A 14,314-nucleotide genomic window follows, 5' to 3' on the forward strand; every position below is an offset into this window, starting at 1 on the left:
CTGTTTACAGCCACTCCCCGTTGCCGGCATCACCACCTGAGACCCTCCTCCTTCACATCAACTGCAGCCCTAGAGTCTCAGAGGAGTCCGAACCCTACTATAAGCTGTGCCTGTGAGGAATCTGGGTTGTGTGCTCCTTGTGAGAATCTAATTCTCCCTAATTCCCCCTACCTGGGTCTGTGGAAAATTATCTTCCATGAAACTGGTCCCTGGTGCCGAAGATGGTGGGGACTGCTGGTGTAGGAGAATGAGCTGGGGCGCCATGGAAGGGACCAGCGTGCTGTCTAGCTCCCATATTGGGGTTCTGCTCTGGGATGCAGCTGGGGTCTTTCTGGTGCTCAGAGGCAGGGATGTGCTAGATCTATACAGAGCTATCAGCAACACTGCATCGCAGCCGGCACATGGTTCTCAAAGTGGGCCCTGAACTAGAAGCATCAGCGTTACCTTGGAACTTGTTAGAAATGCAGATCCTCAGGTGCAAAGAAAAGTCGGTTTCCTCAAATGCAAGCCATCTTGGCAGACGCTGATTTCCGAGCGAACTGCTGTGCAAATAGGCAGCTCTCCTACATCATGAGGGTGGCCTTAGGGATGCAAGGACTAAAAACAATCCTATAGATACACAGTGGGTTGGTGAGTGGTACATATTTAATGCTTTAATATAGGCATAAAATGTTTAATGATTAAATCTGGGTAGTTGGGATCTCCATCAACTTAAATATTTATAATTTCTTTGTGTTTGAGAATATTCTAAATCTTTTCTTCTAGCTATTTTGAAATATACAATCAATTATTCTTAATTATGATCATCTTCTTGGGCTATTGAACACCAGGACTCATTCTATCTATAGAACTGTCTATTTGTACAATTAACCAACCCTTTTTCATACCCCTGCATCCCCACTGTCCCTAGTTCCTGATGACTGTCATTCTATTCTCTACCTTCACGAGATCAATTTTCTTAGCTCCCATATATGAGTGAGGACACGAAGTATTTGACTTTTTTTGCCTGGCTTACTTTACTTAACATCATGTCCCCCAGTTCCATCTATGTTGCTGCAAATGACAGGTCTTAATGACATTGCTTCATACAATTAGAAAAAAAAAAATACTAAAATTCATTTAGAGCCACAAAAGACCTCAAATAGCCAAAGCAATCCTGAGTCAAAGAACGAAGCTGAAGCCATCACTACAAAATACACTACACAGCCATGGTAGCAAAGTCAATGTAGTTCTGGCATAAAAACAGACACACAGACCAATGGAACAGAATAGAGAACCCAGAGATCAATCAGTGTGTTTACAGCGAGCTCATGGCTGGTAAAGGCACTGAGAGCGTGCACTGGGGAAAAGACATTCTGTTAAGGAGTTCTACTCTCTAGTGCAGTGCTTCTCTAAGCGTGCAGCCTGGACCAGAGGCAGCACCAACATCTCTCAACCTTTAGAAATGCAGACCCAGGTGTTTTCCCCAGACCTATAGAATCAGTGATCCATGCTCACATGCCCTTGAGGCACTCTCAAACTTGAGAGCCACTGTTTGGGGTCACTGATTCCTAATAGAGGGGAGTATGTGTGGAGAACCCTAAGATGAGGTCACTCAGACCACTAAGATGAGAGGGGCTGAATGAGGGGGATGGTGATAGATTCCCGAAGGGAAATGGTGTCCCTGTGACAGGCATGGATAAATGCAGGGCGATATGGTGATGCAAGGAGCAGGGTGAAGAGGTGTGAAGACAAGAGACCGGGGTACAGGTCAGCTCTTGCCAAGATTCAGGGCAGACAGAGGAGCCAGGGGTGCAGTGAGGGGATGGGGACGCTGAAAGGATTTAGACTCCAAGTCCACTGGACCCAGCTTGCACCAACTCCTGTAAATACTCATACTTCTTGCTGATCTAATCCGCTCCCCAACAATGAGCCCTACTAACCGCAGGTATTATACACAATGTTGGGATGGGGAGATGTTGGCATGATGGATGGCGTGTGATTCTTCCACTTGAGGAACTCAGCCTAGAAGGGAAGTGAGAATATAAACCAGCCATCACCACACTGTTGCGTGTAGGATGCTGGAGGAAACTTCGGGAAGGTACTCTGGGCGGCAAGACTTAAAGCCGGGGCAGGAAGCCGCACAGTGGAAGGGGCAGAGGAGCTCCTGTCTCACGAGTTGAGGTCTTTTGGTGCCTGCACGCTGCATCCACTGAGCGTTGGCATCCTCTGTGTGTGGGGCTGGGAAGGCAGGCCCAGGCAATGGGGGTGGTGGTTGGATCCTCACTGTGAGTTAGGCCCCGTGGTGTTTTTGTATCTCAGTAACTTAATCCTCACAAACACCCGATGGCCTTGCAAGATGGGGAAGAACATAGCACCATGATCGGGGTTTATCCTAACAGGCAGACATCGAGGTGTTTTCAGGGGGAGGTGGTTTGGGCACAATCCTCTGAGCCACTGGCTCTCAGTTCTGCCCGCACCCAAGAGTTGCCTGCGGAGATCACTGGAAGGAAACAGCTGCCAGGGCCCCCTGCGGACAAGAAGCCGAGTCTGGGGCTGGGACCCCAGGGAGAGCTGGAGCGGCCATGTGCGTGCCCCTCTGAGTGCCGTGAAAGGGGGTTCAGTGTAGACACAACCAAAAGTACAGAATGGCTGACTTTAATATCTGTGTTCTGTTTTTCTTTTAGAAATGTCCAAATCACACGTGAGTATCCATTTTCCTTCTCCACTTATCTTCATTTTAGAAATTTTACAATCTGTTTCACTCCTAAATATTCATTCTCCTAACAACTATCTATTGAGCCCTGGTGAGGGGATGGGCCTGAGTTTCCCTGTGAGAGGTCCTGCTCCTTTTTAGACTAACTGAAAAACTAGATGCTTTAACTCATCTGTATGTGGAATGATCAATGGAAGGGAACACAACTATTTAAATTCTCGTTTCCATCTCCAATTGTCCCTGATAAGTTACGCAATGTGCGCTGGCTGCTTGTTTGAGGATAGGGACTGGCGAGGAGCAAATCTCCATCCTGGCCTCTCTTTCTTTGTTCAGAGTTGCTTTGGTTACCCCCTGAGCATCTTCTTCATCGTGGTCAATGAGTTCTGTGAAAGATTTTCCTACTATGGAATGAGAGGTAACGGCTTTGACCATTTCTCACCCTTCGGGGATGGGCAAGAGTCACATGGCCAGTCCTAACTTTGTTCCCCCTCCTCCTCCACCTGCCCTCTGCCCCAGCAATCCTGATCCTGTATTTCACAAATTTCATGGGCTGGAATGATAATCTCTCCACCGCCATCTACCACACGTTTGTTGCTCTGTGCTACCTGACGCCCATTCTTGGAGCCCTTATTGCCGACTCATGGCTGGGAAAGTTCAAGTGAGTGGTGAAAATTTCTTGTTCACAAACAAGTCACAGGTAAATGTAAACTTTCTGGTTTGGGATGGTGGAATCTGGGAATGGAGAATTAAGGAACATCAACTCTTAGGATAGCCTAACACACTGCCTGGCGTTTAGCAATGCCAGGAACATGAGTAGGTTTCTGTCCTAATGCAAACAAATATAAGATCTTTGTCTCATCTTGAAGTAGTAACAGAGACAGGTCTATCATTCAGCATTTGTGGGCCAGAGTTAAGGGCCAGAACAAAGACACTCTCTACTATACGTGCTGGCTACCAGGTGGCTCAGCTGCTCACTGGGCAGAGAGGACATGCAGTGTGAGCTCCCTAAGGAGAGGCCTCTCCCAGCCCTGCAGGAAGACTCCAAAAGCACATCCAACAGGAGGCCACTTTCCCAGGAGGAAAGTTCCTGGGATTTATTGAAGAAGGCAGTAGAGGCTCTGCTGGGCCAAAGGAACGACACGAGCTGTCTTCATTACTTGAGTTGCTGTAAAGGAATGACTGAGACTGGGTAATTCATAAATAGGAAAGGTTGATTTGGCTCAGGATTCTGCCGGCTGGAAGATTAAAGCCTTCTGGTGAGAGCCTCAGGCTGCTTCCACTCGCGGGAGGAGGGAACAGGGAGCCCGCATGTTCACAGATCACATGAAGAAAGCAAGGTCACAGAGAGGAAGCGAGAGAGACGGGCGGGACTCCTGCGGGAAGGACTGCGGTGGGGATTCACGCACCCGTGAGGACAGCACCTCCAGCCACTCCCGAGGGATCTGCCCATGACCCAGACGCCAACACTGGGGATCTCATGTGAACGCGAGGATTGGAGGGCCAAACAAGACAAACTGGAGCAGGCACACAAGCGAGAACATTCTACAGAAATACTCAGTGGTCCACTCTTGGGTCAGTATTATCACCAGGTCCAAGATAAGTAACTCTCACTGTTCAAAGATAGAAATACTCATTTCTGCAGTTAGGTAAAATAAAACACTGATCTTTTGAACAGTTGAAAGGTAAAGTGGATCTTTCCCTTCTCCCGGTCTTCCAGCCAAAACTTCGCACAAAGATCCAGAGAGCTGCCAGTTTGCTCGTGTTTGAGAAACAAGTATAATCGTGACTGGGCTCTTGTCGGTCTTGGAGGAAGAGGTCTTTTGTGGTGGAGTCAGCAGTGGGCAGCGATAGTGCCATTAACTTGGATTCTTTTAACCTTTTAAACACAGGACGATTGTGTCTCTGTCCATCGTCTACACAATTGGACAAGCAGTCATTTCGATAAGCTCAATTAATGACCTCACAGACCACAACCATGACGGGACCCCTGATAGCCTTACTACACATGCGTAAGTTGATCCCCACCCTTCCACCAGGTGCTTACTTGGTTCCCTAATCCTCCTCTTTTTCTATGCACTTCACTGTGAGTGCAAAGACGCTTTTTCTTCCCTGTTGGCTCTAAGGGGAGGGCTGTCTAATGGACCCCACCCTAGTGGGCATCTGCAGACCTTGCTCCCTGGAGGCTTGGCTGTCCTGGGCTGTCACATCCCACGTGATGTGTGGTCAGTGGCCAGAGTATTCATCTTAGTCCAGATCTTCCCTGGAGGGACAAACTCCGAAGACCTTGACCCTAACATCCCTGATTTCCTCTGGTACTTTTGATTTTCTGTCTTGGTCCACACCTCTGCTTATTTTTCTGTAATTCACTTTCATAAGCATTTGTTCCAACCCTTGGTGCTGGGCTCTTGGTGGCAAGTGTCACGGACACATAGTCATCCATTAGATTCATTTCCATTCACTGAAGTCTGGCCTAGTAGACTCGCTGGAAGGATTTACTTTGTTCCCTGTTTCTCTGCTTCAGTTCCTTGACCTATGAGTAAACAAACCATCTTATGGGCTGGGCAAATATAATAGAATCTCAGATTAGGATTGGCAATCCCTGCATTTCTAGTTTGTCAGCCCTTCGGATTGCTGTCCAGACCTTGTCCCTTGATGCCCAGAGGGGACTGTGAGGTGGGAGGAGCGGTTGAGAGTTCCGACTGTGCCACACCCTGATTCCAGCTCTCCCACCAAGCTGTCTGGCCTTGGGCAGGTGCTCTTCTCTGTGCCTCAGTTTCCTCTGGTGTAATAGGACCTGTCTCAGGTAGGATCGTTGTGTGTTGTTCCAGGAAAAGCACCTAGAAGTTAATTCAGGAGGTTGATTCAGGTAGCATGATTTTGAAACAATTCTTCCTTTGTGTAGCATCTTCCTGGACTCTATCTATAGTTTCATAAATTCTTGTTTAGTGTTTTTAAGGAACATGAGCAACCCAGAAGTATGAGATAAATGTTTATAAAACTGGAAATTTGTGGTACCTAAGATAAATTTTAAAAAACCACTCACAGAGGGCTGATAAATGCTGGGACTGAGTTTTCTTTTTTCAATTCAGTCAATAAAATACTTATAGATAACCTGGAAAATATAAAAGAAAATTAAACTATATAACCCTTAATTCCACTACCCAGACACAATAATGAACCTTTTACCCTATTTCTTTCCAGTCCTCTGTATGTTGTAAACAAATTAAGACCACACCACCTAATCTGATATTCTGCTTTGCTCTGAAATCATGTTTTCCGATGTCATTTAATGATTATTATGAGTCTGTTGTGACTATATCACACACAGTCCTTACAGTTGTCCCATTTTTATACCAGAAATAATAAAACTACAAAGAATCTCCATATATAACTCTTTGCTTAGATTGGAAACCATTGCTTTAAGTTTTCTAGATGGCAAATTATTAGACAAGCATAGGGACTTGAAGATCCCTGAGTTTAGGTTTTTATTCAACTATTAGACTTCATGTGAACTGAGCTTCTCCTGAAGGTCAAGTCCTTTCTCTGTGTTGATCACTGCACCTGGTCGTCTGGGGGAAGTTAGGAGAAAGACTTCTGTCAGAAGGACCTGCCATTTCAGCACTGACCGCCTTTCTTCCCCAGGGCACTGTCCATGATCGGCCTGGCCCTGATTGCGCTGGGCACTGGAGGAATTAAGCCCTGCGTGTCTGCATTTGGTGGAGATCAGTTTGAAGAGGGCCAGGTAAGAGCACGTGCCTCCCCAAGACCGTGGGAAGGAATTACAACATGCAGGGTTCAGATTCCTCTGGCACAAAGTCTGTTCTTTCAATTACTTTCATGTACACTAGAGAACACGGCGGTGACCAAAATCAAGTAGGAAGCCAAGTCAGATCCTTGGCCACGTCTGCCCACTTGATACCGAGCCAAGTCATCTTACTATGCCTCTGCCCTTTCCACCACAGGAAAAACAAAGAAACAGATTTTTTTCCATCTTTTATTTGGCCATTAATGCTGGAAGTTTGCTTTCTACCATCATCACGCCCATGCTCAGAGGTAAGAAATAGCTGAACGGGGCTTCTGTTTTTCTTGTTTTAATTGTGAGGAAGAAAGGTGAAAGGCTAAGTCCTTGTTCTCTGCGTTTTGTTTTGTTCCTTGCGTCTCGTCCTGCGCTTTAGCTGTCGGGTACGTTCTGAGAGATACCAGGAGCCTGAAAGCCAGAAATGAGCTTCTTTTCTTTCAAGGTTTACTTCTTTTCTAATGTTATTTGGATCCCCTATCCCAAAGGCCAGTGGAGAGTCTGAATCCTTAGTGCTGGCGTGCATCTTTCTAAACTCTTTTTTTTTTTTTTTCTGCGGTTTTTGGCCAGGGCTGGGTTTGAACCTGCCATCTCTGATATATGGGGCCGGTGCCCTACTCCTTGAGCCACAAATTACTATTAACATTAAATCCTATTCATGATGAGAGATAAGAAGTGAGCCATAGGTGATGCTGAATCCTTCAAGCTTTGCTCCCTGGTTATGTTTCAGTGAATTCAGTGAGTGCAGTGGGTGGAGTCTGATCCTTTGCTTTCTTTCCTATTACCTCAAGTACTTACAAAAGAATTTTCCAGAGGAAGAGAATGAGACCCTCGGGATCAGTAGCTATCAATGACACAGACAGGTGTTGCTAAAGCTCCAGGGAGAGTTTGGGGGTTTGGGGTTTTTTTATTTGTTTGTTTGAGACAGAGTCTCACTTTGTCGCCCTCCGTAGACTGCCGTGGCATTGTAGCTCACAGCAACCTCAAAGTCTTGGGCTCAAGCGGTTCTCTTGCCTCAGCCTCCCAAGTAGCTGGTAGGCTACAGGCGCCTACCACGACACCCATTTATTTTTAGAGACAGGTGTCTCGCTCTGGCTCAGGCTGGTCTCCAACTCCTGAGCTCAGGCGATCCACCCTCCTCGGCCTCCCACAGTGCTGGGATTCAGGGAGAGTTTGTTAATTTCCCATTTGGAAGGGAATATTTGGTGTTACTGGGGACAAACTCGTAAGACCATGGTGTCCAGACTTTAATCAGATAAAATTATGAAATATATATTTTCCGTGGATTTATATATTTGTATAAAATAGTGGTTTGAAGATGATAAACACTCAAACCGCATTCTACTTGTTTTGTATACAATTTAGTAGCTTTATTCTTGTGTTCCATTTACCTGCCTCTCCCACCCCAGGTTCTACTAGACTATGCATGTTTGAATTGCAAAATGATTACAGAATACTTTTTGAAGTAAAACCATACATATACGAAGTAAACATGTGAGAAAGTTTTTATTTATTTTTTTTTCAGATCTTAATTGGCTACTAGCTTGTTTATTTAAAATGTAAATAAAAGAAACCTTAAGATGTGTCTAAAAACTAAGAACTAAGATTTAAGTTTCATCTGTACTGGATCATTTACTTCAGAGCAAACTAGTACGAAGGATCTGAGATGTTACCAGACTTGCAGGCTAGGAAGTAGCCTACCAGTTTCATGGACCTTGACAGGAGTCAGAGACAAAGGGAAGTTTATCACTTACAGAAATAGCATAATCCAAAGCACCAAGGGTTTGCACTGGTTCCCAGAATCCCAGTTCCTACAGGACAAGGTGATGCCGGCCAGTTGACACCTGTGTTCCAGGAGAGGGACCCTAAGCTTAGAGAGCCCTCATCTTTTAAGATGGGCAGCAGACATGCCTACCCTTTTGGTCCATTGTTTTTGTTGTGCTGGACAATATGCATCCCCACCCTTTGCTCTAAGGTGGGGGGCACCTGCAGCCTGGAGGCCACATGTGGCCCTCCAGATCCCGTACTTCCTGTAAGGATTCGTTCTATAAACTTTGGATTCAGTCCAAAGGCCCCAGTCAAGGATGTGTACTCAGTCACTGGGGGAAAACACTGTATCTGTCTTCAAGGCTGTTCCTCATACAACATCCTTGGGTGACCAACAGCGAGGGACAGCTGAGGGCCGAGCCCAGCACGGGTGTAGGCAGGCAGCGCTGGCAGGAGGAGCGTGGGCAGGGCAGCAGACCCGGCGCTGGACGTTCTGGTGGCGCAGGTGCCCATCAGGCTGAGCCAGCTGCACTCTGAGTCTGTGCCTTGCGGGCTCTCCGCCTGGTTCTCCTGTCCTGGCTCGGCTCGGCGCTGCCGCGGCCACCTCCATAGTCCTGCCCTGGCCGCGAAGGGAGAGCGCAGTCTCCCCTTGCCCACCCCCCAACGACCTGCTCCCTCCTCCTCCTCAGAGGCCTCTCCATTGACCAGAAAGATTTTACATAACTAATAAGTGAGGGAACTGGAAAGCTGTTATAATCCGTTCAAGTGAGGATCTGACTAAGAGATTTATATTCCTTACAGGGGAGAAAATGTTTTGCCATGAACAGGAAGCATTTGCATGACCATTGCTTTTGCGAAACTTAACATCTTTCTCTACAGTCTACAGAACGGTGCAACAGCTGCTTAAACTCATTCGCCAGCCCTGTAGGATCAGATAATTCCTGGAGGCTACAGCATTCCACCGAAGGATTCCACCAGCAATCTCTATTTCTTCTTACAGTCTTAATTTGTTTCCTTACTAATACTGGGATTTCAGAGCAAAAATAAGCTGCAGTCAGGGTTGGCAAACTGTGGCCCATGGGCTGAATGCAGAAGTCTGCAGGAGACCATTGATGTCTGTGTTGTCTGTGGCTGGGTCCCTACAAAGACAGAGACCAAATGGTTGACAAAGCCTGAAACATTTACTGTCTAGCCCTTCACAGAAAAGGTTCTCAGGCTCCACTCTAGATCATTGAATTATTGCCTGATTGTCATGAATACAGGAACATACAATATTGATTTTCTGAGGCACTTTTGAGATTATTTCCCGAGTCCCACATAATCAAGTTATTGCATCTACGTCATATTTATCTCCCTCGCTAAGAAAATCCAGAGAACCAGCAGGGGCCCATTGATTTTGGCCTATCCAGGATGACACATCTATTTAGGGGCTAAGATTAGAAGCTGTCTCCACCTCCTGCTTTCTGCTCCAATGCCGCTTTGCTCAGCTGGCAAAGACACCAGTGAGGCAAATGGACAAGTCTAGAACAGGAAGGAAAGCAGTCTGTGGTAACCTGTGAGGGATGTTTAAAAATGGAAACTATGTTGGCTCCGTGCCTATAACTCAGTGGCTAGGGCGCCAGCCACGTACACCAGAGCTGGTGGGTTCAAACCCAGCCCAGGCCCGCCAAACAACAGTGACAACTACAACCAAAAAAACAGTTGGGCGTTGTGGCAGACAGCTGTAGTCCTAGGTGAGACAAGAGAATCGCTTACGCCCACAGAGTTGGAGGTTGCTATGAGCTGTGACACCATAGCACTCTACTACCAAGGGCGATAGTGAGATTTCTGCCTCAGGAAAAAAAAAAAAAAAGGGAACTATAGGTGCATTGCCCGTGCCGTAATGAATTTTAATCTTGTGATTTCTCCCCAGTTCAACAATGTGGAATTCACAGTCAACAATCTTGTTACCCACTGGCATTTGGGGTTCCTGCTGCTCTCATGGCTGTATCCCTGAGTAAGTAGAAATCAGTAGAATTAGGGCCAGGTCACGCCCTACATTAATGATCATAACTAAATTTAAAAATCCATGTAACAAGTTGCAAAAAAATGATGTGAAAGATTGCAATCAGATGTTGAACATGCTCTGAGTATTCAAAGAAAGTAGGGGATAGGATCAAACAGGGAATGAAATCAACAGTTGCACATTTCAAGGTGATACTCTCTGTGCAGATTGAAATGAAGGTGGTGGAACATGCCAGGGTAGCTGAACCCAGGGCTGAAAGCATTCACTTTTGTCAACTCTGTTAGAAGAAATGGCAACCTGGCTCAAATGCCGTTGAAATATTTCTAATGAACATACAAATTTTGATAATCTATCATCTTCAAACCTGCAAGCTTCTGATTTCATCAAGATTGTTCTTTTCTGTAATTTTTGGATTCAGTTGAGGGGCTGCACTTGGGGATCCGAGTCCCTCTAGAATCAATACACAGTCCCCAATGTGGGCTTGAAGCCACAGGTTCCCCACCTTTGATCAGCGCTATCAGCTTTGCTCCCCCAGTAATCACATGTCTCTCTCCAATTTTAATTTTCAAATCTTAACATTATCGAATAGGGCCATTTTTAATTTCTTTTGCTTATGTTGTAGCCATTTGGCTTTATCCTCACATAAATACAATAGCTCAGTATTTTCCACTTTTTAATTTCTTTTCTTCCATAATTCTTCAGACACTTCCTCACTCCCCCACATTCATACCTTCTACTCTCTGATTCTGGGTGGGAGAGAGAGAGCATATCAAAACCTCTTGCTTTGTGCCAGACACTGTGTTCAGCACTTTAGGTAAATTTTCGTTGAGTCTGTAAAAGTCATCCTTATAGCAAAGATTATACTTTTTCTTTTAGAGGAATTCAGAACAGGACAAATCCTATGTGTCAAACACTACCTCTAGAAATTTCTGTCTTTGAATTAGCTCCAGTTAACCAGAAGCTTAATGATTAAAATATGAGTTGGTAAAAGATAATGTAGACTCAAACTATTGGATGTTTTTGCCATCCGTGTCTGTGTTGAGGAAGGTTAACCCTGGGCAAGAAAATAAACAAATGTCTCTCTCATCAGCTATAAAGGACATCTGTAAGATAGGCACTTACTAGAGATATGCTTGAGAATGAGCAGCTGTCAAAAATGTTAGGCTCGCTTAATTGAGGAAAACAAAAAAAATTTAAGCTATGCACGCAGCTTTTAAATTATTCAATTGTAGTTTTGGATAATCAGAAATCCCACCATAGGGACACGCAGAAATGCTTTTTTCTAAGTTATTTTCATAATATGCCTAAGAAAGTCCACAGAAGAATGGTCTCATTGAAAAGATGCTTCTAACTTTTACAAAACAGTAGCTGCAAATGCAATTAATTTTAACTGTGCTTCTGTATAGTGACTGCAAAAAACATTTCTATCACATATGATTGATTACAGTTTCAACAGAGTCTTTTTAATCCCATAAGATTAAAAAAAAAGAAAATTCCCCTAGTCATTACAGCCAGAAATTTACACCTACGTATATTGTCTTTGTAGAATAACATCAATACGTTTTAATGTGGGGAAAGCACGTACCCCTATTGTCTCCCGTTGCGTGGACATAGAACTTGTGCCTAAATGGCTGCACTGAGTGTGTGGAGTTGCCTTGAGTTCTGGGAAGTAGAGAGCACCAGCCTAAGGGTTTGTCTGTTAGAATAAATACACAACATGCTTCTGTGATTGTTAGATTCAAAAGCACTTTCTGAACTGTGAGGTGGTAGGTAAGCCCATTCCACAAGTAATCCAGATATTACCGAAATGAGGTTATAATTGAAAGGAAAGCACGTCTGTCCGGACCCCGGTGGCTCTGGGGACGCTGCTGACGCGTCCTCCTTTGCTCTGTCTAGTTGTGTTTGTCATGGGCAGCAGCATGTACAAGAAGTACCAGCCGCAGGGCAACGTCATGGCTAAAGTGGTCAAGTGCATCGGGGTGAGTGTTTCTGAAGCTCTTTCTCAATGATGTTTAATCACCCCAAAACCTCCTCGCTCCTTTAAATTGAAATTAAATTAAACTTTGACTTTCCTTTAAACATATCTTTAGTGTTCTGACAAATTGGATTTCTTATAAGACCTACCAAATGGAAAACGACGCACACAGAACTCAGAAAGGGAATGACGCACACAGAACTCAGAAAGGGAGGAATAGAAATGGCTCTGGAGCTTATGATACACGTCAGTGTATCATAAAGCAAATCAGAGTGACTCTTCCCCCTCGAATGGGGAGCTGCTGCCTGATGTTGGTTGGGGAGCAGAGACCAGAACAGGGAGGCTCCGCATGGCCGTGTAGCTGGAGTCTCAAGTGGTCAAACGCTTAGGGTCAATAATGCTGCTGTCATGGATTAAGTCTGATGAAATAAGTCTTCAAAGTGAACACAGGCAGTGCTGTAGCTCAGTGGGCAGGGCACCAGCCACATACACCAAGGCTGGTGGGTTTGAACCCAGCCTGGGCCATCTAACAAAACCGTGACAACTGCAACAACAACAAAAAAAATAGCCAGGCATTGTGGCAGGTGTCTGTAGTCCCAGCTACTTCAGAGGCTGAGGCAAGAGAATAACTTAAGCCCAAGAGTTTGAGGTTGCTGTGAGCTGTGACACCAGAGCACTCTACTAAGGGCGACGTCGGGAGACTCTGTCTCAAGCTAAAAAAAAAAAAAGTGAACACAGAATAACACAAAGATAATCGTTGTAACATTTATAACAGCAAAATGTCAAGTCCACAAATCACTAACTTATACTCGCTCCCTGCCGTGACATGCAGCCATGGGAAGTCCTGCCATCAAAGGGTATTTGCTGACAGGAATGTGCCGAATACGGCGTCTTCCATGGGCTTCTGCACAGCACATGTGCACACAGGGACATTCATAAGCAGATAATGGAATCCAGCGAGTTTCCCTTATAAACTCCCCGTTTCTTTAGTGAACACACCGTATCTGTTGTATGACTGGGGAAAATGTGTAACTTACTTAGATTCTAACCATGTGTGGCTCATCTTTTGAAAGAAATGTCAGTCTTAAGATAATCTTAGCTCTCTTTGTCTTCGGCTGACCTCACTGCATTACTGTGCTGTTTCACCTGCGGCGTCTCCCCCGCTTAGACTGTTGCATTGGGTCTCACTTGGTGAGATACACGTGCCCTGTCCCTGTCAAGAAAACCCCCTTCAGGGGCAGGTGTTCTCTCTTCTTCTACCATGACATCTATTCCCACCTAACACCTTTGTTCAAGCAAAGAAGGGAGCTTCCCAGGGATCTGTCCAGGTCCTTCCTTAGCAAATAATGGGCAGCGTAGATCAAACTCCACCAGAACCTCAAGCTATTTAGCGTCAGGAGAACTCTATGGCCCCGGACCCTAAAATCAGCCTGTAGCTGTGAGTTTTTGCCTTTGAGGCACACGCAGGTCCAGCTACAATCACCATTGCCGCCTCTTGTCACTGCGTTGTCCCAAATGCACTTTGCTTTTCCTCCAGGCCCCTCCTGAGCACCACCGAAAAAGAATTGTAGTAACCCCTAAAGAAATGAAGCTTATTTGTCTCAACAGTATTGCCAAATTTTAAAGTGTTTCCCAATATGTTCTTTTTAATGTAATATGTATTTATGTATATAGGTATTTAAACTAAATTTAAAAATTAATAATTTTTAAGCACGTTTGGTACAACGTAGTATGGAAATCTAGTTTTTCAAACAAAAACTTATGCAACTGAATACAGATCAAGTATTTCTGATAAAAATTTAGTATCCAAATTGAAATATGCCAAAGTGTAAAATACTCCTTGGATTTTGAAGACTTAGTATTAGAAAAAGATGTAAACATTCTCATTCATTTAAAAAAATTGGCTACATATTAAAATAATAGCTAGGGTTTATTGGGTTAAATAAAATATATTTTAAAAGATTTTCACCTGTTTCAATTTAGCCTCTTACTATGTCACCTAGAAAACTTAAATTGCAAATGGGTCCCGGGTTTTATTTCTGTTGAACCTGCTTCCCTAGAGGCTCTGAGAGGAGA

At 44.8% G+C, this 14,314-nt stretch overlaps 1 protein-coding gene across 3 annotated transcripts in view; it reads left to right on the forward strand.

Moving 5' to 3' along the window:
* Nucleotides 1-14,314, forward strand: part of SLC15A1 (solute carrier family 15 member 1) — a 50,040-nt gene that overhangs the window by 18,390 nt on the left and 17,336 nt on the right. For all 3 annotated transcript variants that reach the window (XM_053563899.1, XM_053563901.1, XM_053563898.1), the window contains exons 2-9: nucleotides 2,667-2,683; nucleotides 3,029-3,110; nucleotides 3,212-3,353; nucleotides 4,585-4,704; nucleotides 6,338-6,437; nucleotides 6,658-6,748; nucleotides 10,171-10,254; nucleotides 12,160-12,242. In XM_053563899.1, the coding sequence (XP_053419874.1) occupies nucleotides 2,669-2,683; nucleotides 3,029-3,110; nucleotides 3,212-3,353; nucleotides 4,585-4,704; nucleotides 6,338-6,437; nucleotides 6,658-6,748; nucleotides 10,171-10,254; nucleotides 12,160-12,242 (717 nt within the window). In that variant the 5' untranslated portion in view covers nucleotides 2,667-2,668. The remainder of the gene's footprint in view (nucleotides 1-2,666; nucleotides 2,684-3,028; nucleotides 3,111-3,211; nucleotides 3,354-4,584; nucleotides 4,705-6,337; nucleotides 6,438-6,657; nucleotides 6,749-10,170; nucleotides 10,255-12,159; nucleotides 12,243-14,314) is intronic.

Source organism: Nycticebus coucang, chromosome 15, assembly GCF_027406575.1.
Source record: "Nycticebus coucang isolate mNycCou1 chromosome 15, mNycCou1.pri, whole genome shotgun sequence".
In the NCBI taxonomy this organism is placed as follows: Eukaryota; Metazoa; Chordata; class Mammalia; order Primates; family Lorisidae; genus Nycticebus; species Nycticebus coucang.